The 25,938-nt window shown below is 46.7% G+C and overlaps 7 protein-coding genes and 2 non-coding genes across 10 annotated transcripts; 4 read left to right on the top strand and 5 right to left on the bottom strand.

Moving 5' to 3' along the window:
- Positions 1-843: 843 nt before the first annotated feature.
- Positions 844-3,209, top strand: TSTA_020870 (uncharacterized protein; the record flags this gene model as incomplete). Its single annotated transcript, XM_002484218.1, has 3 exons — positions 844-1,365; positions 1,817-2,193; positions 2,255-3,209. The coding sequence occupies exons 1-3, from the start codon at positions 1,045-1,047 to the stop codon at positions 3,207-3,209; spliced, it is 1,653 nt and encodes a 550-aa protein (XP_002484263.1). The 5' UTR covers positions 844-1,044.
- Positions 3,210-3,572: 363 nt separating this feature from the next.
- On the top strand, positions 3,573-3,690 carry TSTA_020860. The gene has a single exon. It is a non-coding gene; the product is annotated as a tRNA-Tyr (tRNA).
- Positions 3,691-5,160: 1,470 nt separating this feature from the next.
- Positions 5,161-7,065, top strand: TSTA_020850 (uncharacterized protein). The gene is made up of 2 exons (XM_002484217.1): positions 5,161-5,646; positions 5,704-7,065. Exons 1-2 carry the CDS (start codon positions 5,593-5,595, stop codon positions 6,970-6,972), a joined length of 1,323 nt encoding a protein of 440 aa, XP_002484262.1. The 5' UTR covers positions 5,161-5,592; the 3' UTR covers positions 6,973-7,065.
- A 1,639-nt stretch (positions 7,066-8,704) lies between these two features.
- Positions 8,705-9,425, bottom strand: TSTA_020840 (uncharacterized protein). Its single transcript, XM_002484216.1, has 2 exons — positions 9,142-9,425; positions 8,705-9,117 (listed from the first exon to the last, which is right to left on the bottom strand). Exons 1-2 carry the CDS (start codon positions 9,259-9,261, stop codon positions 8,923-8,925), a joined length of 315 nt encoding a protein of 104 aa, XP_002484261.1. The 5' UTR covers positions 9,262-9,425; the 3' UTR covers positions 8,705-8,922.
- Positions 9,426-9,970: 545 nt separating this feature from the next.
- On the bottom strand, positions 9,971-11,824 carry TSTA_020830 (D-xylulose kinase; the record flags this gene model as incomplete). Its single annotated transcript, XM_002484215.1, has 2 exons — positions 9,971-11,262; positions 11,327-11,824. 2 exons carry the CDS (start codon positions 11,822-11,824, stop codon positions 10,039-10,041), a joined length of 1,722 nt encoding a protein of 573 aa, XP_002484260.1. The 3' UTR covers positions 9,971-10,038.
- A 916-nt stretch (positions 11,825-12,740) lies between these two features.
- Positions 12,741-12,859, bottom strand: TSTA_020820. Its single transcript has one exon. It is a non-coding gene; the product is annotated as a tRNA-Tyr (tRNA).
- Positions 12,860-14,014: 1,155 nt separating this feature from the next.
- TSTA_020810 (tRNA exportin, putative) lies at positions 14,015-18,115 on the top strand (the record flags this gene model as incomplete). Its single annotated transcript, XM_002484214.1, has 5 exons — positions 14,015-14,026; positions 14,109-15,681; positions 15,731-16,756; positions 16,810-17,243; positions 17,295-18,115. 5 exons carry the CDS (start codon positions 14,015-14,017, stop codon positions 17,319-17,321), a joined length of 3,072 nt encoding a protein of 1,023 aa, XP_002484259.1. The 3' UTR covers positions 17,322-18,115.
- On the bottom strand, positions 17,304-19,003 carry TSTA_020800 (esterase, putative). 2 transcript variants are annotated; one of them, XM_002484212.1, is made up of 5 exons: positions 18,712-19,003; positions 18,426-18,649; positions 18,177-18,368; positions 17,931-18,115; positions 17,304-17,849 (listed from the first exon to the last, which is right to left on the bottom strand). In XM_002484212.1, coding segments are annotated over exons 1-5 (861 nt in total). In that variant the 5' UTR covers positions 18,971-19,003; the 3' UTR covers positions 17,304-17,848. The 2 variants fall into 2 exon arrangements, with proteins under 2 accessions (XP_002484257.1, XP_002484258.1); XM_002484213.1 differs by having other exon boundaries at positions 17,304-18,115.
- A 337-nt stretch (positions 19,004-19,340) lies between these two features.
- Positions 19,341-25,690, bottom strand: TSTA_020790 (separin, putative; the record flags this gene model as incomplete). Its single annotated transcript, XM_002484211.1, has 2 exons — positions 19,341-20,992; positions 21,049-25,690. 2 exons carry the CDS (start codon positions 25,688-25,690, stop codon positions 19,341-19,343), a joined length of 6,294 nt encoding a protein of 2,097 aa, XP_002484256.1.
- Between the last annotated feature and the right edge of the window lie 248 nt (positions 25,691-25,938).

The raw sequence follows: 25,938 nt of genomic DNA, 5'->3' as shown, positions 1-25,938 counted from the left end.
TTTGAAGGGCGGGTAGTGTCACGGTTCTGCCTCAGAGGTTTTACGACATCAAGGGAACGCCCGGAGACCTTCGTTGTATGAGTTTCACGCGCTGGGAATAGCTTCACCGAGGGCTTTGTTAGTGGTTTTGTTACAGGACTTTGTTAGAGATCTTCGTACAGATTTTGTAGGCATGCTCCGTCAGGAATCATGCTCTCGAGCAGGCGCCGCGCAGGCATAAATACGGCCTTACTCCCCTGTAGGATAGTTCTTCTCTTCAGCTCATGTCTTGTTAGTTTTCTATGCCATATGTTTTACCCTATTGACCCCGCTCCGTTACATGATCGATATATCTACATTAATCTGTTTCTAATAGGGCCATTTTAAGTGGAACGGTTGGAGGATATGATTCGACTAATCGGACTATTTTCAAATTTTAGCTACAATGTGCACTCTTGTTTGCACGCTTCGCCCTTCTCACCTGAGCGGCACCATCTGGGCAGTAGAGAATGTGAATCCTGGCTCATATATGGTTTTGCATGCTTTTGTTGTTCCTCTTCTTGCAAGTTCCTCGATGGTATTGAGTTCTCTGTCTCTGTCTATCCATCAGGTTTCAAAGCTGGGTTTTTATAAACATCTTTGGCAGTGTGATTTGTGAGCTATCATGAGGGGTAAACATGGGGCTGAAATCCAGGTGCTCAGATATATGCCCTAAGGTGCCTTTTAGACCTGTAAGATCGAAACAGCCGATCTCTCTGCCTCGTATGAAATCCGGATTATCTGACACATCTCTTAATCAACCAAAGCTTGTCTTCTTCGAAATTGCTCTCTTACAGCTTTGGAGTATAGTATTGGGGACGGCATCTTGCCAATACATACGCAAGGCACTGTTCGCCCTATCACTCCTATCATGGACTTTTTCCTCACCTTACAAGAGAGGAGCAATACGGACATGCAATCCAAGATATTCCCTGTCTTGGCGGAAATCATGACTCTATCCAAAAGTATCCCGTGGTTCCGTTTGGAGAGTACCTCCAGGTACACAACTGTCCCCCAGCACATGAGATGACCCATTGGGTCCTTTCCGATCCGGACGAAGCGTTGCTTATGGTGCAGTCCTGGTTATTCTTCGGTGTGCTTGAAGCTGCCTTGTGGGATTCCTACGGGGGCTCGGCGCACTTTAAGGAGACTCCTGAAGGTAAGGTCATCGACACGAAGCTGTTCAGGGCCCTGAAAACCTCCTGGGAGTTGAGGCTGAGCGGGCTCGGGATGCCAATTGCACAGTGGCAGGCCCTGTGGAATGACACGCGTTTGAAAGCGGAAGCCATTGTGTTTCGACTGGGAGGGCTGGCGAGAGGTGCACTTTTCGACAAAGCGTCTCTTCCAGTAAGCACAGAAACCGCAATCGACCATATTGTTCGGGGTTCGGTGCTTTTGCTGGAGCATCTGATGTCGATCGTGCCCCCCGTGCTGCAGCAAGGGGTGGGACTGCCCATGCTCATGTCCATGCGAACGCCAGGCATGGAAGAGCAGTTGCGAGGTAGATTGCTGAGTCAAGGATGGTGTCCATCCATGTACAACACCTTGGGAAAGATCTCCGGCAGTCTACATTTTGTCGAATATGCTTCCTGTTTCCCCGCCACAAATGGGCCGATTGAGAGACACGAAGCATGTTCGGAGGAGAGATGCGTAGCTTATAACTTAGATGTGGATACTGCGAAGGCCAAGCATCGTCAGCCGCACTGTAAGTGTGCAAGTGTGGCCCCGAATGTCGGATCGAATCGTTGCCGCGATCGGCGGGGATAGTTTTCCGGTGATCGATATGCGGCGTTTACAGTTCGCTGTCATCCCTGGCATTTCCGACTCGGCCAAAGTCCTCTTGAAATATGGTGCGGTGAGCGAATATCGTGAAGGGATGAAATTCGTTGCCATCTCCCACGTCTGGTCCGACGGTCTCATGGGAACCTCTGAGACGGGTCTTCCAGGACGCCAGATTCAGCATCCTGCGAGCCTCGCCGCTGTCTCGGCGGAAAACTATACGGATCCTGTATCCGATCAGACCCCATGGTTCCTCTGGATTGACGCTTTATGTATTCCAGCGGATTCGCGGGTGCGGAAACAAGCCATCAGCAAGATGAAACGGGTATATTCAGAAGCTTCGATGACCATCGTATTGGACGAGGGCCTGTATCACACTCCAGACCATCTGACCGGGTACTCGATTATGTCTTGGCTCATGACCTGTGCTTGGTCGCAGCGCTTGTGGACTTTGCAGGAGGCTATTCTCAAAGAACATCTACATCTTGTTCTCTGCTGGGCTCGCACAGCTTTCTTCGCTTTTCCAAGATGTCCTTGCAGGGACAGACAGACCGATTCATGACCACAGGCTGCATGATTTGGCGGAGTTAGTCGGGCTCTCTGTTGATGAGGTTCGGCGCCTAGATGAGTCCTGCTGCACGCGACCATTCACCAACATCGAAGCGCTCATGCTGCGAGAGTTTCGGAGTCTTCCGTTCCTGACAAACAGGGAATTGCGCATCAGACAGATCGCCCAAATGCTGTCGTTGCGGGATTCCTCCAGACGAGAGGACGAGCTGCTTGCCATCGCTCCCCTTCTCGGAGGAGACGTCTCCAAGCTTATACACATGTCTGGCGAGGAGCGGGTCAAGAACTTCTGGCTGCAGCTTGGCGCTATTCTCAAGGACGTGGTGCTGTTGGAATACCCCAAGTTGTCGACTCCCGGCTTCCGATGCTTTCCACGAACGATGCTGGGTCAGAACCTCCAGATGCCGATGCACTGGGAATACGATGTTCGGATCACCGAGAAGGGTGTCCGCGGTAGGTATTGGATCTATCAATGGTCGACTGACTGCAACCCGACTCGAGTCAACTGTAATGGTACCATCGTCGACCGGGAAGCTCGTCAAGTGATCGAGTTCTGCCTGCACCAGCATGAACCGAGGCGGAACACCGTGCCTATCGACGCAATTTTGCTTCTCGATCAACCGGCTGACTACTCGGTGGTCCGGAATCGGCCGTTTCGGGCCCTAGGTGTGTCTTCACCCGGTTCATTCCACGATGGATGTGAGATTTCCTGTCCAGGGAGGATACTGAGTTGTTCTGCCGCTGCCCCGTTGACAGACTGGGATGTACACCAAGGCGGCATACTCGCCGCTGGAAGAATCGCTGAAATTATTATGGGGACATTTCAAGCTGACTCAGTAATTTAGACCGGAAGATAGATACGACAGACAAAGGGAGGTCAAGATGATGGTTCATCAGGTATGACCTCTGTGTTTCTCGGAGCTGATCTCACCCCTTCAAGCAGAAGCGGTGGAGGACGGACATTCTCAGGAAACGTAGCCTTCCGTGCCAATATGATCTGTAGCATCTTGGCTTCTTCATTTCTGCTTTATCACGGAGGGCCTTTCAGCTAAGCTAGCTTAACGTCCCTTAGCCTAGCTTAGCTGAATGAATCAGTCAATCATAAGGATTATTTGGGGGGAACGCCTCTGATTGGCCATCCTCGATATCGACTCAGCACATATTTAGATGAAAGCTCTTATAAGTAATTATGTGCTTGTTTAATGTAACCCCTGATGGTGTAGTTGGTTTATCACGTCTGACTGTAATGGTAATGCATAATATATTATATATTACGCATGATTGTTTAATATCAGAAGGTCGCTGGCTCGATTCCGGCTCGGGGGACTTAACTAATTTTTTTGTTCTGCTGTATCCGGTGCCTAGTCCTATGAAGCTCCTGGTATATATACAGTTATTTTGACATCCTTTCCATGAATCTTGATCCCAGAGCTTTCGTACCTGGCCGAGTATCGTCGCATCCTTCTTTCTTTCTTGAGACCGTTCCAAAGCGTTGACCTGATGTACAGTAGGGCGGCTGGGGACGGTTAGCTGACGTAACAATCAATCTCGTTTCGTCGATAGCCCTAACCCTGACCATATTGTATATTTCCTTCGCTGTGTGGGTAAGGCGCTGCGACAGGTAGTTATAATACTGCTCACCTTTCGTTGTCTCCGGTTTCTAGAAATTTGATAGAGTCATTAATAAACGAATTCCCCTATCTTGAGCTTGGGTAGGACCGGTATTTGCAGGCTCGGTAAGTGAGGGAAGCGTGTAGTCGGAGAGTTTAGCTAATTTGAACAGCACTTGGTACTGTTGGGCAGGAAAATCGATAGAAGCCGAGAGTAATAGGCATGTCATTTTCATTATTTCATTAGTCTCTAGCATATTCATGGCATCTCTGATCTCCCGTGATGTGATGGTACTGCGGGCATAGGGTACTATATCATTGCGAGTGCAATCCCCACCTGACGTGTATTCTCACGAACAAGACAATGGGAGTAACAAAGGCATCATAACTATTTTGGTGCTTCGGTAGATACCTGATATTCTGTATCATTGACTATATTTCACTTGATGTGCGAGGTCTCACTCCTTACATGGGTGAGTTCGAACCACATATGAGCCGAAGCCGTAGTGCTAGGAGGGTCCGTCTCTTTTAAGGAACGACGAAGCGAGAATTAAGACAATGAAAGGAGACGGGAATAGACTCGAATATCTGAGATAGTCAATCATGTGCAATGTTAGATACAAATGTCGAGAAACGTGTTGTCTTGGAGAGTGGAGAGAAGTTACACCAGGCTGGGATGTCAAGCGCTGTCGTGATTATGATCAGATACGACGCTGCACGCAGAAGTGGAGAGCTTTCGATGGAAAGCTCTCTAGTCAGAAGACGGAGATCCATGATCCAAATAGGGTTATCGTTTATAAACATTTATTGGTTTCACTGTGTTTAGGCAGACATCGCTTATTGCAATTCAGGAGTAGAGAGATCAAGACAGCTTTGGCGATGTTTCTGGTAGTCGAAACATGTAGCAAAACCGATAATTTCCGTACCCTTTGTCATCGCTGTCAGCCTTTGGCACCCAGTTCCTGAGATCAACATCAGGATATTGTACGGTCCTAAAACTGTTTCTTGTAAAACACGGATCTGTGAATTGCCAGATCCCGTTAGTGCCTCCCGTTCAGGCCTAGTCTCCCCGTACGCCGTATCGTCATCACCGCCCGCATCTTAATGAACCATCCTCCCCGGAAGAGGCGGATAGGACTTATCTCCTTCGAAACTCTATAATCAGTCGTATGAACCCGGATCAGAAGGAAGATATTGTAAGAAGGGAGAACCGACCGTTGGCGATGGCGGACGCGATGGAGGGGGAGCCGGTGACAATAACGCGCTCTGGACGCGTTATAACTAAACTATGTCACATGTGTCATGTCCATTCCGATTAGGACTAGCGCAGGCAGAACACCATTATCTATGAGAACCTGGGACAAACGTTCACGTCTTTTTGGTCTCCTTCTGAAACTGACAAGCTTCCTAGCAAAACCTGCTTTTTTGGCGCGGGTCTTTTTTTCATTTCACTAATACATCCCTTGTCCATTACAGCCGACTTGATACGTTCGCCGTGTGGCCCGGCATTGTCACAGCTGCCCTATCTGACTTCCAGAACCAGCTTTTAGGCAGTCCTCGTCTAGGACTGGACCAAATACCGGAATTGTCTGATATAATCTCCATCAGCGCCTCAAATATGGACGTCGAGATTTGTCTCAAGTTCTCAGACAACCGGGAGGTTTCTCTAAACGTCTGCTTCTTCGTTCTTGCGCATTGTATTGGCCTAAGTATTGACTCCTCTGGACAGGTCCAAGACAGTTTAACAGGAGCACAGCTTGTTGAACGAATCAAAAGCGAAACCGGAGGCCAAAAAATAATTCTCACCTGCATGGGAGCTCGGCTACCCTTCGACAAGACCCTTAGAGACTTAGATGTGCGGCCTGGATATGTCTTCAAGGTTGACATGGATTCGGCACACCAAGTTATAGAGATCCGACAGAAAGCTGCGACAATTCCAAAGACTGCCAAATTCAACCGTGGCTATATCATTGAACAGATCTGTCGCTTGGCAGAAAGCCAGATAGCGACGCCACTTGATTTGGCTAAGTTTCTATTGGGAGACTCCAACAAGGTCTACCGAGTTGCTGGCGAAGCTGGCAAGGATGAAATCCTGAGCATATTCAATCTTGAAGAAGCTGCGATACCTCTACGTCTTACAGATGACACTTTACACCATTCCACCCCCGATGATATATTGAAAAATTTCAGAGCCTTAGAAGACGCTGGATACGACCGGAACAATGAACAGTACTGCAGATTGCGAGCAGAGTTTGTCATGATACCTGCATTGGTTCAGGCACGGCGTAATGCAAACGTCCCTTTGCGGTCATCTACCAGAGGCGCTCCCAAGAAAAAACATGCTATCTCCATGACACCGACGACACAGATGAGACGTGATACTGATGCTGAGGCCCCTCGACGAGATCTCAAAATGTTTCATGAATATGATTTGCGAGCCGAGATCAATCACCCAGTCTCTGGCATTCCTCATGTGTTCACTGGTCGCGCCGACTGGGCAGCGGGGCACTCGGGCCGTGGATTTTCAGACTCCGTTTTGGTTTGTGTCGAGGCAAAGAAGAAAGAAACATTTGGGAATGCTGAGCTTCAGTTGACTGCGTATTTGGCAATCTGCTATCATGAAAGGAAAAAAGCTAACAAATCTGTCCCATCTGTGCAAGGCTTTAGCACTGATGGCCAACGCTATACTTTCCAGCTTTTGACCTCAGACGGCACGCTATACTCTAGCAAAACCTATGATACTGTGGATGAGAAGGATCTTGAGATTGTGTATAATTTCATAGTCCATCAAGTGCAAACTGCAATTAATTTGTCTCCAACAAGCACACCAGTCAAAGGATCACGCACAGAAAAGGAAGAGGCGGCTAAGACTTATGCACAAGACACATTTTGGGGAATATTTGAGCCACCTCCATACTGCTCAGACGGCGAAGAAGAAGAACGGCCAGAATTAGATCTTGATACCTTTGCATTGCGAGAACGAGGCATGCTGAAGTGAACTTTGTCTCCTTATCTCACTTTACAGATTTGTATCATCGAAAATGATTGAGAAATTACCCGGATCAGGGACCCAATAAAAGTGTGCTATCAGAGAACGTGCTTAAGAACTGTTAAAATGATGCCCGTGTCTTCTTTGAAAGTTAGTTTTATGAGCTTAGACCTCTGTGAAAAGAACATGGAGCAGCCTGCAAAATTCTATCCTAGGGAATAGTGATATGTGGAACGAGTTCTGCACGTTGTTCTGGTTTCAGGGCTTACAAGGTTATTCCCAACCCCTGAAGCTACTCTCAAGGACGTACTGGATGAAACCATTATTTGGGCCTGAGGTATGTGAGGCAATCACTGCCGACCACTGTAAGGAGAAGGAAACTGAAGGAAGAGAATCGCATAACAGAATGCATGTCAATAATTCTTATATATCTTAAAAGCCTCCTCTTAGATCGCGGCCACGCAATTTTTCCGGACGGCGCAGAATGAAGGGGCGAATTTCATTTTCCTGCTCTTTAAAGATGGACCATTCGAGCGGACGATCCCTTGGCCATGGTGGCGGCTGCCGACAATGTAACAGCGCTGGCAAGAGACCGGAAATGCGCACGATGAGATCCAGGATAGATATTCGGAGTCGTCGTGGGGCATAAGACTATTACCTCAGGCCCATTGGTAGCTGGGGATTGTGGGTTCAGGTTCGTAGCTCAGAGCCTAGTGCTATATATAGTCTTATACCACGGACTCTAGAGTGATGGTGCTCAATCAAATTATACTAGTAGCTAATTGACGACAAACTAAGCATGGAGACCGGAAGAAGGCCGGGATCCAGCTGGGGATTGGAGCCATATAAGTAGACACCACACATGATTCCTGTAAGGAATACACCAGACATGTCCCTTCCATAGTAAGTGCTAGATACAGAGATCAAACACCGCTCGGAGAGTATCGACGTGACGCGCAGTTTCATATCACAAAGCCTGCAGCGATCCCGGGAATAAAGTCCTAAGGCAAGCGCCGAACTAGAGCTGAACCAGAGCCGTCACAAATATATATTGCAAGTCATAGTCTTCTTATAGTCTATTAATGTCCATTAGTACATCCCTTCTGCCTCCTTCAGCTTGCTTTAATAAATATAGAGATTTCACACTGACGGGCTGGGCAACGGGATGGTTGGCCTGAGGATCCGGTTAGAGCTAGGGTTTCGGCATGAGGGTTGATTGCCGTATTGGGAATCCGACGGAGGGTTAACATCGATTTATAATTTCTATTCCTGATCTGGCTTAACTCATCTTAAGTTCCAACAATAATACGAAGCACGTGATGAGACGTTAATATCGGAACTTGCTGTGCACTAGCACACAAACTCAGTTAAGCTCAATACTCAAAGATGTCTTTATGGTGGGAAATATTGATATTGACCTAATTCTGCGCACTCTATTCTATCTACATCTTGACGGGATTGTTGGACACTATTTATGCTTGAGAATCCCATCTAGAAGATATCGAGACAATCTCAAATAGAAGATTCTCGATATAGAACTGTAAAACTGATTCGTAGGCTCAATCTTGTGTCTTCAATTCTCGAATTTTCCTTGTATCAACATTGTAGGCTTTCCTTGATTAGGTTTAGCTTACATAATCCTCGACAGTTAAAGCGGCGGCTTCTGGGAGTGACGGGTGGAAATGACGCCGTAAGAGGCCTCAGTAGCGGTTATTTTCAGAGTCGATTTCACAGGTCCTCATATTCTAAGTGTAAATAGGATAACTATACGGAGAGGTCTGAAGGAAGATAGGTAAGCTTGCCTCATCTGCCAAGAGGTTCCCGTACTGGACCAACGCATTTCCCATCCCTCTTCGTTGAAAAGACGGTTTTGTAAAAAGTGCCTTGTAGGTCATGTGGCGCCGCGCGCGTCCAGTGATTCTGCCGTTTATCAGTAACTTGTTGGACGTGGACTGACAATCATAATGAAAAGTCAAAGCCGCTACTTTGCAGGGTCTTTTTCTCCGCCTCCAGCTGGGCTTGCTCTTTGTCACGTTGTCGGATTTCATCATCTGTTGGTGTGTTCCATGAGGCCCAGGCGGCGATCTGGCCGGTTTCTTTATCGACTGCTTTGATGTGTTGCCATGTCGGAGTGCCCACTTGACCTTCTAGCATCTGTAACTCGCTTTCCGAACTCACTTGGCTCGTCAAGTATAGGCTGAAGCAATTACCAGGAAGACAAGCTACGACATGGATGTGGGAGAGCCGCGGAAATGTCCTCACGCTCGGCAGAGAGAAGTTCATGGTAGGTTGAGCCATAATGGGTTGAGCCTGAGGCAGAATTGAGACTGTAGTGATGTCTGAATACGAGGATTCGGTAGTAGGACAGGATGTGCCCGAGTGGTGAATTGAAATAGGCACCACTCGATATGCATTAGGGCTTTTATTCTCTTCCTGGACACATTAATATAAGCTTCAGATTCTAAATATGCAACTTCTACTAACCTACCTTTATACCATGCTCAATGTAACCAGAACGCTATATCAACGATTCTCTACCTTCCAATACATCCTTAATGCATACGTTTTACGCCTCACCACACAAGTTCTCAGCAATGATCAGCCGGCCAGTCACTTATTGACCGAAATATCAATTCTCCTTACAGGGATGTACATGGTTGGTGTATTTCATTATTCAATAGTGAATGCATAGTGGAGCGCTGTATCACACACATTGCATGGATGTTGTCTATTGCTGTAGCACAGACTGACCTTAGGACAGCTCAAGTGAGTTGGATAGTTATGCAGTAGTCTCCTCTTCTATCCTCCATTACAACCTACGCAGTTGCCGAATAATTACCGTACAAATCAACTTGTTAATATGGTTTACATTGTTGTAAGGCTCTAACAATACCCACCAACATCCAAAGACAATGACTAGATCCAGTATGCCCGAGTCCGTGGTGTGCAAAAGACTGTATCCGATAGTAAAGTGAAGGGTCCCTTCATTTGGCATGATAACCCTTGATGATTCTTGAATCTGCTGACATCTCGTCTATTCTTCTAAATACAGAGAAAAACTATCTAGGTTATTATTTACTTCCGTCCTTCTTGCTGCAGAATTTGCTGTTCCATCCGCTCGAACCCTCCCACGGCGACACCGTATTTCTTGAAGACGTCCGGCTGATAGCCATCCGCGATCTTCTCAACAAACTCCTCTTCACGCCACCGCTTTCCAATCAAATCCTCAAAAGTCTGGCCCGGTTGCCGTTCGATTGCCCAAACAGCCTTGTACGCTGCACCAAGCGCGCATGCATTCTCCCCCACGTCGAGCTTGTAAACACCGTCATGGCCACCCAAGATCTCTCCCGCAATCTTAGCGATTGCAGTGTTTTTCGATCCTCCTCCAACAAGGTAAACTCGCTTTGGCTGTGGTGGGAGACCCTCGGCGGGAGCGGTAGTAAGTCCTCGCGAACGAAGTCGCAGCGATAAGAATTGGCTTTCTACAATGGCACGGGCCTCGTCCAACGGTATATCCCAACCGGATGTTGTTTCTTCAAGACTCTTGTCTTGTGGGTTGTAATTGAATCTCCACTGGCCAGACGGCAGATTGGGTATGATTTCTGGTCGTGGGAAGAAAAGACCCATCTTCATGGTATCAGAGGCGCTCTTTTGGCCCATAGCCGGAGTCTCCAGTGCGGCCTTGTCGAAATTCGCCCATGGATTTTTACCTGCAGTGTTCCCACCCACTTGCTTATTAATTGCGTCCCGGACTTGTTCTCTCGCCAATCCGCCGTTCTTGTAACATAACATGAACATGTGTAATCCCGGTGTTGTAGGATGGTTGAAGAAATGAGTTGCGGAATCCGGTTTATACATGGGCGTAGACATCAAAAACGTAGTCGAAGTACCCAACGAAACCATTGCATCGGATGGATTCAGCGGTAGTGCAAGGATAGTCGACGGGTTATCGCCCGTTGAAGGCATGATTATGCAGTCAGGGTTGAACGAATACCTCTCAACAAAGTACTCGTGAATCTTACCCAGATGAAGCCCGCCATCTTCGGGCACATCTCCAAGCTTTTGCTTCAAGTCATCAACTCCGAACTGCCCTGCGCACAGTTTGAGCAGGCGATCGTCCCATGATCCTGCCGTGATATTCCATAGATTCATTCCACAGACGTCTGATATATCAAAGGGGGCGATTCTTCCTAAGAAGAGTGACGCTAGAAAAGAAGATACAAGCGAAATCCTTGATGTCTTTTTGTATTGTTCTGGGTACTTTCGATGGAAGCGCAGAATCTGAGGGCCGGTGAATCGCTGTAAATCGAAACCATCAGCTCTCAACTTCTTTCAACTCCAAGACGTACGAGGTAGAACTTACATGATGCGCCTTACTCCCCGTCACATGGGCAAGTTCCTCCGGTCCACCCAGATACGCATCAAACTCATCACATTCCTTCTGGGTACTCGCATCCTGCCAATTGGGACTATACGGATGGGAAAACGCATCTGCAAGTTGCTCCTCCAATGACTTCTCAGATCTCAAACTCTGCAACAACTTCTCCGCATCTTTACTCCAATAAACACTCCCATGCTGTTGTCCCGCACCACTAATTCCTCTTATCCGACCAAAATCCAACCCTTGATCTTTCAGGGTCTTCAGAACAGAATCCAATGCTTGCAGCCACATGGCTACGGGCGCAAAGACTTCATGTTCAGCTTCGTTTGTCATGACGCCCTTTTTGATATCGAAGCCGTGGGAATGGGCGTCAAAGTCGAATTTGGCTTCATATTCGACTTTGAGGTCGGAGGAGACCACGAGGCCTTTGAGTTGTTGGGTCGAGAGGTCGAAGCCGATATACAACGGCCCGGGTGCCATGTTGACGGTATGTATGTCTGCAAAGTTGTTTGGGGAAAGGAATGTCGCCGAATAAAATTGGTGGTCTGTGGAGGGGTAAGCTCAAATATATTCCAGCTAAAATAGTACGACAGACCAATGAGGCAAGTATTCCGCAGGAACTTTAAGCTGTGCAATGGATATATCAGATGGTCCCGGCTAAATAGGATTCACAAACACGGTCATGCAGCCGTGCAATTCCATAGAAGTGAATCCGGGGAAGATACAAGGGAGAGATGGAGTATATAATTTATTCTGTAGCAATTGCATGGTGATGATGTCACCCCACACTATCCCCGGACAGTAAGGCAATAAGGCACTAAGGCATCTAGATATCAATCTGTGCATTCCAGCGTATTGCAGAATTCACTTGAGCAAACTTGTCAATGTTTTGATATGAAATTAGATGATCTCGACTTCTTTTGGTACATGAATTGGGCAAGATGCCCACACCCGCTCGGATAAATCAATCACTCAATTTAACCGGGCAGTGGGCCTAATACAGTATGTCCCACATCTATAACAGCGCTTCATTTTCTGTTGGGTGTTGACAGTCCCATTGGATCATACGAATAGGACATTCCGTGTGTAGATTCACATCTACCACTTTCAAGTTTCCACAATGGTTCGAGGGCCGAGGCTTTCTTTGTCTAAGGATGGGAGGGGAGCATTGGATACCTGGAAAGGAAGATGGTATTTACCTAGATGGCATTTGTATATGCATTGCTTGGATGCATCCACACCACCCAGCTGGACGTTACACGTAGGAGGAACCTAGCTGGTGGTTATCACTCCCTCAAATACCCTACCTAGCGTTTATAGTTATTATTAGACATTATAGTTACCTAGACTTTTGAAAGGACTCTCAAATAGATCAAAAAAAAAGAAAAAGAAATTATCCCCCGAGCCGGAGTCGAGCCAGCGACCTTCTGATATACAACAATCATGCATAATATATAAATATATCATACACTACCATTACAGTCAGACGTGATAAACCAACTACACCATCAGGGGCTTCGTTATGTAGTACGCCTACAATGAAATTATGAACCAACTACCATATCCGGAGTGTAGGAGATTGGTTAGGAAACATACCACGCTAAAATGAAATTTTACCGAACCCTTACACAACCCCTACACACACAATTTCTTAGCGTATTTGTTCAATTACAGTTTCACTCCTTGTTTAATAATCTATACAGCACCAATATGAGGGTATATCGCATATCCAATGAGGGTCCAGGCTACGGGGTTCAATATATCAGTTCTAGAGCCTGATTACTCCGGTAGCCACGGGTGTACATACATGTAAGCTCGCAGAAACTACATATGTACGAGCTCTCTAATAAAACCCCCGAACAGCTCCCGAATGAGCACGTCTGTGCTTGAGAGGGCTAAGTTAGTTGAGAAGCCCCCTGAACAAGCCCCTAAGCAAGTAAGTCCAATGTTATGCTATTGTAGCTTGCTCGTTGACTTGTTTTGGGGCTCGCTCGAGGGCTTACCAACCAGCTTGGCCCCCTAGAGCACATACGCGGGCTTATACGTGGGCTAGATTACTCCTGGGCTTGCCTGGAGGGCTAGTTCGCTAAGTTATCTAGCCGCATAGTAAGTGACCCTCTATAGTAAGAGACAGCTAGGTAACAGGATCACGTAGAGTATAAGGCAAGAGTAGAGGATGCGTAAGATCTTATTGGCTAAAATGCAAATCTTTGTAGGTGTTAAAAACTATTTTTGCTTCATCATGGACGCTAATAATTTCCTAGCGAAAGTGATATTACAGCGCTTTCCCAATGTAGGCTTAGCGGGAGGTAAACCGCGGTAGATTTATCAAGCCCTTTTAGAAAAAAACAGTGTGGGATTCCCTAGCTGAGATAAATGACAACCTTACCTTTGAACTAACAGACAAGCAGGACAGTATCTTCTCTGGAATCATTCTATCACACTTTACTCCCTGTAATTCTCTGATAACCCAGTCAAACCGAAACTTCATTTGCTGTTTTCACACCCGCCTTTTGTCGTCCGGTACCGCCTGGAGAATGGCGGCATAAAATTCACCTCCGCCAACTGACATGATTCCCTTCCGTCGATTCTCTGCGTATCTCCCGTTAACCCAAGAAACGATTCCTAGAGAGTCTCCTTGACTCGCCGAGGCAGCCTGCCTGTTCTACAATGGAAGATCAGGTAATCAATCTGATGACGCATTCTACCCCGCCCCCTCCAATGCATTCCGTAAACTAATACAATATATTGTTCATAATAATAGGTAGTGAGCGCCATCGAGATCGCCTCGAATCCGTCGGCAGACCAGACCGTCAAAAAGCAAGCCTTTGAATACCTAAACCAGCTTCGTGCCGACCCCTCGGGATGGCAGGTCTGCCTCGCTATTTTCACACGAACGCCACGCCATTCGGAGTTGGCTCGTCACGTTGCGCTCGAGATTGTCAATAGTGCTGCCCAGGCCGACCTGATTGAGTTCCAGGGCTTGCAGTACATTAAAGATGGTTTGATGGGGTATTTACGGCAGGTCTACGGAAGTGAAGGAGCAGTCCCGGATGGCGCTGCTATTCAGAACAAGATTGCTCAAACTGTGACATATCTATTCTCAGCACTGTACGGCGCTGGATGGGAAACATTCTTTGACGATCTTCTGAGCTTGACGACCACAGACCCGTCCACGAATCTCCGTAACAACCCCCTCGGCGTCATTTTCTACCTTCGAGTCGTCTATTCAGTGCATGATGAGATCGGCGATGTCCTAGTGCCCCGGTCGCGTGATGAGCAGGAAAAGGCAAATACACTGAAGGATCTTATCCGTCAACGAGATATTCAAAAGATTGCTGGCTCTTGGCAAGAGATTTTGTCCCAATGGCAGGAGGGCAATGATCAGATTGTGGAAATGTCGCTCAAGGCCATTGGGACCTGGGTCAGCTGGATTGATATCGGACTTGTAGTCAACCAGACAATGCTCGATCTCCTTTTCCGACAACTATCCCGTGCACAAAAATCTGAGTTGCGAGATGGCGAGGAAAAAGTTCGTGATGCTGCTATTGATGTCTTTACCGAGATCGTGGCCAAGAAGATGAAACCCGAGGACAAGATTGATATGATTGTATTTTTGAATCTGGACAGCATTGTGACCCAGCTTTCCAACAGCCCACCATTGAATGAGAATCGCTTCACCTCCAAATACGATACAGACCTTGCCGAAACCGTTGCCAAACTCGTCAATATAACCGTCATTGATATTGTCCGTGCTTTGGATAATGACGCGGTTGCTGTTGCAACAAAGGAAAAAGCAAACAATCTACTGCAGTCATTCTTAACCCATGTTCTCAGGTTCTTTTCTGATGATTATGACGAGATTTGCTCTACAATCATTCCGTGCGTCACGGAATTGCTATCTTATTCCCGTAAAGTATCCAAGTCGAATCCCGATATTCAGAGCCAACATGCACCCATGATATTACCCATTCTTAAAGCCATCATTGCGAAAATGCGATACGACGAAACGTCATCTTGGGGCGACGAAGATGACCAGACCGAAGAAGCCGAGTTCCAGGAACTTCGCAAGCGTCTGAACAATCTCCAGCAAATAGTTGCCGCGGCAAACGAACCTCTTTATATAGATGCTTTGTCGGAGGTCGTGGGAACGACGTTCCAAAATCTTCGCCAGTCGGGCGGTCAAATGGATTGGCGCGATCTTGATTTAGCTCTCCACGAGATGTTCTTGTTTGGCGAACTCGCCGTCAAGTCTGGCGGACTCTATACCAAGAATAAAGCCAACAATGTTGCCTCTGAAAGACTTGCCGAGATGATGAACAGGATGGTAGAATCTGGTAGGTCTGTTCCTTTAAAGAGTATGTTCTGTGCTAAACCTGTAAATAGATATCAGGTCATTCACTCATCCCGCGATTCAGCTGCAATTCATGGAGATTTGTGTTCGTTACAGCAGCTTCTTCGAGCGCCACACTCAAGTTATCCCTGGCGTGCTGGAGAACTTCCTTCAGTTTGCACATCATCCGATGGAAAGGGTGAGAACGCGCTCCTGGTATCTTTTCTACCGCTTAGTCAAGGCTCTGAAAATACATATTGGCAATGTTGTGCAAACGGTCATCGAGGCCATTGCAGATCTGCTGGTTATTCGAGCCGAGCCACCTTCTGAAGCCGATGACGGTGATGACATGTCTTCAGATGAAAGCTCCGCAGACGCCATCTTTACCAGTCAGCTTTACCTTTTTGAAGCTGTTGGCATCTTGTGTTCTATACCTCTGGTTCCGGTTGATAAACAAGTGGTATATGTACAGTCTGTGATGAACCCTGTTTTCATTGACATGGAGAACAATTTGGCCTTGGCCAAGTCTAACGATGAGCGTGCATTACTGCAAATACACCATGACATTATGGCTCTGGGTACTCTTGCACGTGGTTTCTCGGACTGGACTCCAGGTTCTCAAATGACCAACTCCGCTGCTAAGGTTTCCCCTGAGGTCTCCGATGTGTTTGGCCAGGTGGCTGAGGCGACATTGATTGCTCTTGAGTCGCTCAAAGGATCCTTCGAAGTGAGGACTGCAGCACGGTTCACATTTTCGCGCGTGATAGGAATTGTTGGGTTGAGACTACTTCCACAGTTGCCTAGATGGATTGAAGGATTACTGACGGAGACTTCTTCCAAAGATGAAATGGCGCTCTTCCTACGATTGCTGGACCAGATAATCTATGGTTTCAAGTCAGAGATATACGGAATCCTTGATACCCTTCTCACCCCCTTTCTACAGCGCGTTTTTGCTGCTATCTCCGAGACCACTGCAGGAACAGACGATGAAATTCAAATGGCAGAATTGAAGCGAGAGTATCTCAGCTTCTTGTTGGCCTTGTTGAATAATGACCTCGGCTCTGTTCTCATTAGCCAAGGTGTGTAATCAATTCGCTACAATAACATATAATGGATATGCTAATGGATATAGCCAATCAACCAATGTTCGAATCGGTCATTACCACCATTGAGCACTTCGTCAAAGACGTCGAGGACCCGACGACGGCAAAAATGGCGTTCTCGGTTTTGATAAGCATGGCCAACGCTTGGGGCGTATCTGAATCAGCAAATGCATCTCAGAATGCCATACCTGGATTCAACCAATTCATGTTCACCCGATTCTCCCCGTTGTCATGGGCACTACCAAGCTCTTCGGGCTTTAACCCCAAAGACGGCCAAACAAGAAATGTACTGCAAGAAGCAGGAGGATTACAGCAATCAATTTATTCTAAGGCTGGCACGGAGTATGTTGATTATCTTCGCGGCCAAGAACTTCCTGGAATGGGCATGGGACCGGATTTGGTGGGAGAGTATTTGAATGCTTTGACCTCACTAGACGTTAAAGGATTCCGGAACTTCTTCCTGGTAAGTTCTCCTATTTGATACTTGAATGTTTCGGTGCTAACGTACAAGCAGTCATTCATCCAGCGCCTTAGCTCCTAAACCGGATCCTAATCTCACCGGACCGTACTCCTTGTTCTGTTGATGCGAGAGTGAAAAAAGCATCCTGCGCCACTTAGATTCCCCTGTTATTGTTTTCATTGGTACATATTCTGTCATGTGCATTGCATGGCGCTTACGCCCTCAACACATTCTTCCTTTTTCAAGAAACAAAATATCAACACAAAATATATTTTCTTTACGATATAACTGATGAATAATACTACGATGCGGCGAGGAATGAGAATACGAGATATAAACGGTCAAAGCTACGGCATGTCTTTGGTTAGGTGACTTATGAGTTGAATCAGGACTCGAGTGTGACTTTGTCAGCGTCTACCCTGTTGTTTCCAAGGTTAACTATCACATTAACGAATGAAGACCTCGGGGATGTTCAGGAGTGAATTCAATATTTGATCAAGTATATTAGGCAATCGCTCTACGTATTCATCTTTTATAAGACCACGTTAGTTGTATCAAGGACATTATATTCGAGACTCCTTATTTTTGCCTGCTTCTAAAGTACGATTTCTGCTACGGGGATAAACCTAGTTAGAGATCATCATCTTCCGCTGAGAAATCCGAACAAAAGAACGGAAGGGGAGAACGCACTACTCAAACAAATACTTGGCCGCATGCTCAACATGATCATCGGAAAATGTAGCCATAGTATAATAACTATGATCATAATCCGCTTGATAGCGAATATTCACGCCCGTCACGCCGGCTTCTGAGGCGGCTTTGGCGAAGTTTTCGGGGAGGAGTTGGCCTTGTTGGTAAAAGTTGTCGCCGGTTCCCTAGTCACAAAAGGAATCAGTCAAGGCCTTTAGGTTCAAAGTAATAATGGGAGGGACGTACGACATCAATTAAGACATTTAATGGTCCCTTCCATTTCTTGACCAGTTCCGTAGCATCATGTTCCTTCCATTTCTCCTGATTGTCTTCGCCAAAGTAGCCCTTGAACGCCTTCTGGCCCCAGGGACAATTGATGGGGTTCGAGATTGGCGCAAATGCACTGACAGATTTGTATTTTCCTGGGTTTCGAAGAAACTATTTCATCCTAATCAGAATATATACTCTCCGATTCTGCGGGGAAGTGGAACGTACGAGCGTAAGAGCACCATGGCCACCCATACTATGACCCGTAATACTAACTCGACTGGCATCAATCTGATCCTTGAACGACTCAAACACGGTCTTGGGTAATTCCTCGGTTATGTAGCTGTACATATTGTACCCTTTATCGTAAGGGGGCTTTGTGGCATCGACATAGAATCCGGCGCCGGTGCCGAAGTCGTATGCATCATCCTCACCTGCGATATTCAAACCTCCTGTACCCATGTTAGAAATATCCTGATTGAACCCGAAACAAAAGCTGAGGGAAGTGACGTACGAGGACTGGTATCAGGATACAACACAGCAATCCCCTTTTTACTCGCTCCATGCTGAAAGAAGCCCTTTTCCGAACAATTGTCTGCCGTACATGTCAAACCGGACAGATAGATGAGCAATGGCACCTTTTTATTAGCGAAAGCTTGTGGAGGTAGATAAAGGTTGAAATTCATTTCGCAGTTGGTGGTTTTGGCAGTGTGGCTTAGTTTGAGGAGTTTGCCGCCGAAGGAGGCGATTGTTGCTTTCGTTGTTACTGACATGATTGTTTGTTTCTGTCTTTGCTGTGTTGGAATGATTTTAAATGAGGTTTTGCGATACGGAAGAGAGGAGAAAGCGCATTTATTCAAGATGGACGTCCGTGAGGGGCAACACTGCCCTATGACGGAGCTCTTTTCTTTCGCTGTGAGGGGAGAGTGGGGAGGAGTGGGGAGATTGTTATCGCCATTTTACCCTAATTGAGTAAATTTCTCCCTGCCTATCTCAGCTTCTGTAGTTTAAGTGTTTTGTAGATTATAGATAGATGAATGAATTCATGTCATTACTCTCTCAATACGAACCAAAAAACGACAAACTCCGGCAATGCGCTGACCAACCGCTTAAACCTTCAAAACCATCAACGCCATCAAATGCTCACTTGCTGAGGTATACAGGAATGCCATAAATCACAGGCGCTGCTCCATTCAAATACTTCAACAGACAAGAGTTGCGCGATCGTGAAACTGCTTCATCAAGCCCATTGGATAGTCCATAATTCATCTCAGCGTTCATCGCTTCCCTCCCTTTCGATGTCTCCTTGCCCTGTACTGCTTTGCCCTTGAAATCGGTGCCATCTTCACCCCCTGGTAATAAACCCCATTGCTCAAACGTACTTTTGGCGAATCGGTCAATATCCTTATCTGTCACATCCCATAGCGTAGCAACAAGAGCGGGCGATCCAGCTTGCATGTAATTCATCGGTGTACCGTATGGTTCCAACTCGCCGGCTTCTGTCAGGCATCCACTGCTACAGCCCATGAGAAAGGCCACTGCGCACTTATCCAGTCGTTTGATTGTGCGTCCTCGAATGTATTGTGCACCGCTTCCATGGCCAAAGTACAGAAAAATATCTTTGTTCTCCAACCCAGCCTTAAACTCCTCTTCGGAAGGGTTCCGCCCAATGACAGACGACCAGCCTTCTCGATGAGCCAATTCTTCTTCAAATGTGCTCTGTGTCGTTTTCAGGTCTCCGCTCGGATTCAGGATAAAGTGACCATTGTGAGGATTGACCTCAAACACATTCTCATACGAATCTTCTAGCGACCTGAAGCGAACGATTCTCTCGCGCAAACACGCCAAGGAAGGCATACGAGATACAGGACGTCCATGTAAACATGGTAACGATTCCCATGGGAAAGAATGTAGCGACTTATCCAAGATCAAGATCATGTGATCAAGCGTCCCTTTCTCGCTTGAGCTATTGCAGTGAAAGCTGTTCAATATGTCCAGCGTGTCAATGACCATCATGTCAAAGTCAATCTCGTCATAAGCATTTCGCTCGCCTTTGAATTGGAGAATGTCGACAACAAAATATAGTAAGTCTAAAACTGAGTCCTCAGGGTTTTCTTGTTTGTCGAGATCACGGAGGCCAATGAACAGACTAAGCACATTTTCATGAATTTTGATCTGTCCCTTTTTGTCTTTGGATCTCCGTCGCGATGGTAGGTGCTTATTTAGGACTTTCTCGAATGAACCAGCAAACTGCGTCAATACAGTCGAGTCTCGCGGGACGGCATCAAAAATGCCACGAAACCCTCCGAGCCATATATTCTCCATATTGTCTAATAGAGTTTCCAGTCGACGATCAAGTGATTCGCGCGTAGCCCACCATTGCTTTTTCGAATTCTTATCCGTACGGCTCTTTGCGTCATGAGCACTCTTGTTCGCAAGGCGGATGATCTCCTTCATTTCGTTCTTTCCCCAGTCAAACGTAAAATCATCTTCATCGAAATTGCCTTCCTCACTTCGCTTCAGTGGAAGACGGAGAAGGAATGGGGACCTGCCATGGGAAATCCGAGAGATAATAAACTCAGTGCGGTCAGTATTAAGCGAGATAGACAGAACATTCCAGCCACTAGGTAAAATGTCCACATAGTCTTGTGTAAAGTTCGCAATAATGTCCGACTTTTCGCCAAAGTCAGACAACACATTCGCAGGCCAGCTCATCGGATCAGAAAGTCCAGACAGACTCTTGTCGATGGAAATTGACAGGCGATCACGATCAAACGCAGTAATACGGCCGAGCTCTATTGAATATTAGTAAAAGAATTTCGTTTAGGCACAGCTCTCAAGTTCAGCTTACCATTTGCATTGACCGGGGCCAAAATATCTTCATCGACAAGGCCCGGTGTCGTTGCATGAGAAAGCATTGAGACGCGTCCCATGAGACTTGAAGCGATATGGCTTTCTACGGTCGACCCAGTTGTTACAGCGTCTCGGACCGCGTTGCTGATTGCGTCTCTCGCTCGGGACATGATACCAGCAACATCAACCTCTTTCTTAGCAGCCTTTGCGGCAAGTTCGCGCAACTCCTTGGTCGTTGACTTCCCTTTTCTTCTAACTGGAGGCTTGCTTGTACCAACTGGGGTGGTTGTCGCTGAGATCATCGCTTCAATTGACGGCATAGACAGAGTGGATTCGGGTAAAACACAATATACTGCATGTGCAGCAATACTTTTCATGGCATCGGCAAGTAAGTGCTGCGTTTCTTCGATCTGTATTGAGAACTGTGTTGCCGTAGAAGTTGAATAATCCCTAGCGGTCTCTAGCAAACGTGATGCTCCGTCGAGGTCTTTAATGGCTAACAAGGCATGGATTTGCTGTTTTATTATCTCGTTTCTTAACACGACATAAGACCGCGGTATGACTTGAACTCTGCGTGTAGAACTCTCCTCAACCTTGGATTTTGACGTCGCCCTCGTTCTCCGGGTCTGAAGAGTAACCACTTTTTCGGCTTCTTTCCGAACACTGGCTTGACGTATCTTCATGCTCGCCATCTTCTCTTCAAGGGCGGCGAGAGACGTTTTGACATCAAGTGAAGAATCAAGTCGCCCCTCGAAGATTCGATTAAGCATAGCCTCAGCCTCGCGCAGAAGACATAAGACCTCTTTGTGTTTTCCTTGCGAGCAGCTCAAGGCTGCTAGACTTATCTTTAGTCTAACGGTTTCCACGGTATTGATCAGCCCTTCTGATACTTTGGTCGCAGCGTCGAGAACGGTCCTAGCTTCCATCAAATGATTCCCTCTTACCCATTCCAGGCCAAGTTCAGCTTGACATGTAAGTAGGCGGAATGAAGTCCCGAGCGTTTCATTGACCTTGAGTGCTTGTTCTCCGTAGTAAATTGCGTCCTGAAACAGACCATTATAGGAGGAAAGACGCATAAGGTTCAAGAAGCACGCATTATGAGAGACGACATGCTTCCAAAAGAGCGCCCCTTGCGCATATGACCCCGTTGTCGAGGTGGCAGTAGTGGAGAGATCAATCTTCGCGACCCCATCTATGACAAGATCCACATCTGACATATCTCCTGACTTTTCCGAATCCTTCTTTCTACCAGCTAAATGTTCCAGCTTGGTCCACAGACGCGTGCTTAGTCGAACAGACAATTTAGCATAATATAAGGCCACGCCCAGACACTTCCTCTGATCAGCTAAGCGAGAGTAGAGCAGCGTGCCATCAACAATCAGCCGCTCCCATGCGATTTTGGACTGCCCGCGACTACTCTGCACTTCCACCTTAGCTTCTTTGCTGCGATAGAGCTTTTGGGCTGCTTGAAGTGCTTTTTCTGCCATCTCAGTGTTATTAACTTCCGTATTTATTTCCGCAATTGCCAATTGGTACGTAATGGCTGCATAACGTGATGCATCGGCAAGTTTCACACGCTGTTTAACGCGTTCCAGAAGATCACGAGCTGCTCTGTGATCTCCATGTCGACAATACTGCAAGGCACACCTTGATGAGGCCAAAACCAGAGAAGAGCCGTCTCGAATTTCTTGCATTTCGTAGATAGTCAGAAGAACCTTGGATGCCGCAAATTGTAGCGTCCAGTAGCCACGCGCTTCGGCGAAGTCCGAAGCTGCTTGTGCTTGAGCAAGCAAAATATCGATATCATCAATGATAGATTCAAGGGATTCCCAGTTGGTACATTCCTGTATTATCGAAGCCCAGAAGGAAATAGTATCACGAAAGTCCTCTTCGTTCACATGACCGTCATGAAACAAAAGAATCAATTTCAGGGAATTGGCGATGAATGGCGCATATGGCCCATGTTGTGTGTTAGAGGAGAGATTCGATAGATGCAATTGAGCATCTTGAATTAGAGACTCAGAAACTGAAGTTTCTATTGAGTCTGGGTGGTCGAGTACAAAGCGGAGTACTAATCGCACGACACGTAAACGGAAAATCAAATATTCGTCACTGGAGTAAAGCGATAGCATTTCCGAAAGCAGTTCTTGAAAAAGAATTTTGAACTTCTCGCAAGTCGCGTCATGGCTATGAAAGTCCGCAAGCACACCCAACTGCCACTCGAGAAGAAAGGCCCGAGCCTCAACGTCTAATGACTTGCCCTCAAACTTGCTGTTGTTGTCGTTCGCCGGTCTGCGTAACTGCATTTTAAGATACGCCGATAAAACCCGGGTGAGATTAAAACCTGGACTATTAGAATCCTGCAAGCAAGCATGAGGTGGTCTGCCTGAGAGGTATGCTATTTGCTGTTCAAGTACGCCGGCGTCGATATATTCTTGAATGGATTTTTCAAAATAGACAAGGGATTTAGCTCCCATCTTTGCATCCAGGTAAAGATGCGCGAGTCGCTCCAGCTTCAAAGCACTAAATCCTGTGCTTTTCTGTGGAACAGGACAATCTTGCAATATGTTGACAGACTGTTCCAATAATGGAATCAGCTGTTCATGTGTATCCCCTGACTCCTTTCTCTTGAGATAACGAGACCAGAAGAGGTTGGAGAGCTTAACACTTGTAGCTCGCCAATCAAGCCCGTCTTCTGTATGTTCTAACCCGGAAACCTCGAAGGTGTTCAGTAATCGTGCTGAGTCCGAAAAAATCGGCTGTAGATCTCCCCATATTGGGAATTGATTCACAATCGATATTTTCCCTAACACAATCGCCGACTCGACAGCAGCTATGACGATATTTTTTGCATTGCTTAGTGGTTGCATCTGTATACCGGTGTCGCCTTCGGCGAGATTTGATTGTGGGCGATTAATATATCGTCTCAGGAAACGTAAAAATGCATGAAGAAAATCAATTGTGGCCATCATCATCGCCTTCGGGAAATCAGCATCTGAAGAAAGTAGTTCCCCAATTTTCGCCATAGCTATTTTCTTCAACCTAGCCGATTCCACGAGCAGCGCTTCCAGATCGCTAGCGCTGCCTCTGTTAGCCGACTTCATACCCAGCGCTGCAGCTGTAAGTGATTCAATCACCAAGTGATAGGTTTTGTTGTTCTTAAAAAGATGTAAGTAAACAATGGCGATCCTACATCGAATCAGACTCTGTGCCATCGGATCTTCCTCTGTCAATTTCTCAGTCGCAGATGAGAAATACGTCAGGGCTTCCTTTAAGCATGAAGCTTCTTGAGCTATCTTCCCTAGGTTGAATGCAATCTTCCAAGAGTGTATATCCCCTTTCATTCCGCTTTTCGCGATCATAGACTGCAATCGTTGCACAGTTGCGCTAAGTTCTGCAAATTCTGAGGAATCGATGTTGAAGTCCGAACTGGCAAACCCGTCAAGAAAGCGCGATAAGGGATCCAGAAACTCGCGTTTTGAGTCACCTGAATGGCCTGACAATTCCCATGACATGATACGGTATTCCATTGACACCAACTGTAGTCTGAGAGTTGAATGAAGTCGTGTGCTACGAGTCTGGGTCGAATCGGACGGCGAGACGGACGATTTCAGCAACATAGTCGATAAAGATAGAATGGTGTTAGAAGTCGATAGCAACTGAATCGCTGCCTTTTCTTTGGTGAAATTTCCGGCATCAAATGAACGCAAGATAATATTAGCAGGGCTGCTTGGACTTGACGTAGACAGAGCGTTACATGTCTTTTCGATGGCCAGAACCTTTCTTTCTGCAGTAATGAGTTTCAAAACGTGAGACTGAAAGGAAACTATCAAGGCCAGAACTGGTCCTGGAAATTCGGCGTTGGAAAATTTTAGTAGCTCAGCAGTCGTTTCTTTTCCAGACCCTGCTTTCATATCTGATGCGGAATGATCCCTCGAATTTTTGGTAGATGAGCGCAAGTTATCCTCCTCCAACCGTTTCTTCAAGGCTCTCAATTCCCTATAAGCAAGTTCATGGGCCCCTAGTGCAATCAGCCTTCCTGCTAAAATACATGCACCTTGTTCAAGCTGTAGATTTGAATTGTTGCTCTTGGAAGAATTTTCGAGTTTCAAATTGCGCAGTGTCATAAGAGCGAGGACAGCACACTCAGCGGTTGAGGTTAAGCCATCCTCCGAGGATCCCTTCACGGTCGTCATCGGCTTCGTCGGCTTTCGTGATAAGTCCTTTGGTGAGGAGAGGGATCGATTGGGGGAGGTGGGCTGCAGCGGAGCTTTCAGGGTCGCATTCCGTTGTAAGGCATCTGATAATGCTTTGGAGGCTGTATTAAAGACTTCGGTCGCCAGAACCAGTCTCTGTTGTAAAGAAAGCGCTTCTTCGTCTTGAATAACGGTCGCAGGCTTCGATGATTTGCTTGACGCTGGAGGATTGCGTGACCGGGTGGATTTTGTGCGTGTAACTGTCTTAGTGGATGTCGATGAGGGAGTTCTTCTATTTGCCTTGGTCTTCTCGGAAGCTGGCGGCGTTGACTGGAGGAGCGATTGTAAAGAGGCTAATGTCGACGTCGTACACGTCGTGGTCGATTTGACGGCGGTTTTGACGGACTTTAGGCGCGAGTCCATCACTTCCATTGTCGCTGCCATCTTTCAATTTTAAAGATGGAAGTTCTGCGCGAGAGCGCTTTAGGGACAAGCATAGAGTTGTAGCGGAGTTTGAAGGTGCGTTCATTGATGATTGTTCACGAGGGAGTTAGTTGGTCTTACCAAAACGGTGGTTGCCGGGACAACCAGACGGTCCATCTGCTGCGAGCCAGACTAGTCCTCTTTGGAATAATGTCTTGGCACCGGACATTTCGACATTCAATTCAGATTTTGACCAAATTGAACTTCAG

This window comes from Talaromyces stipitatus, genomic scaffold, assembly GCF_000003125.1.
Source record: "Talaromyces stipitatus ATCC 10500 scf_1105507295549 genomic scaffold, whole genome shotgun sequence".
In the NCBI taxonomy this organism is placed as follows: domain Eukaryota; kingdom Fungi; phylum Ascomycota; class Eurotiomycetes; order Eurotiales; family Trichocomaceae; genus Talaromyces; species Talaromyces stipitatus.
This window is presented reverse-complemented; position numbering and strand designations above follow the sequence as displayed.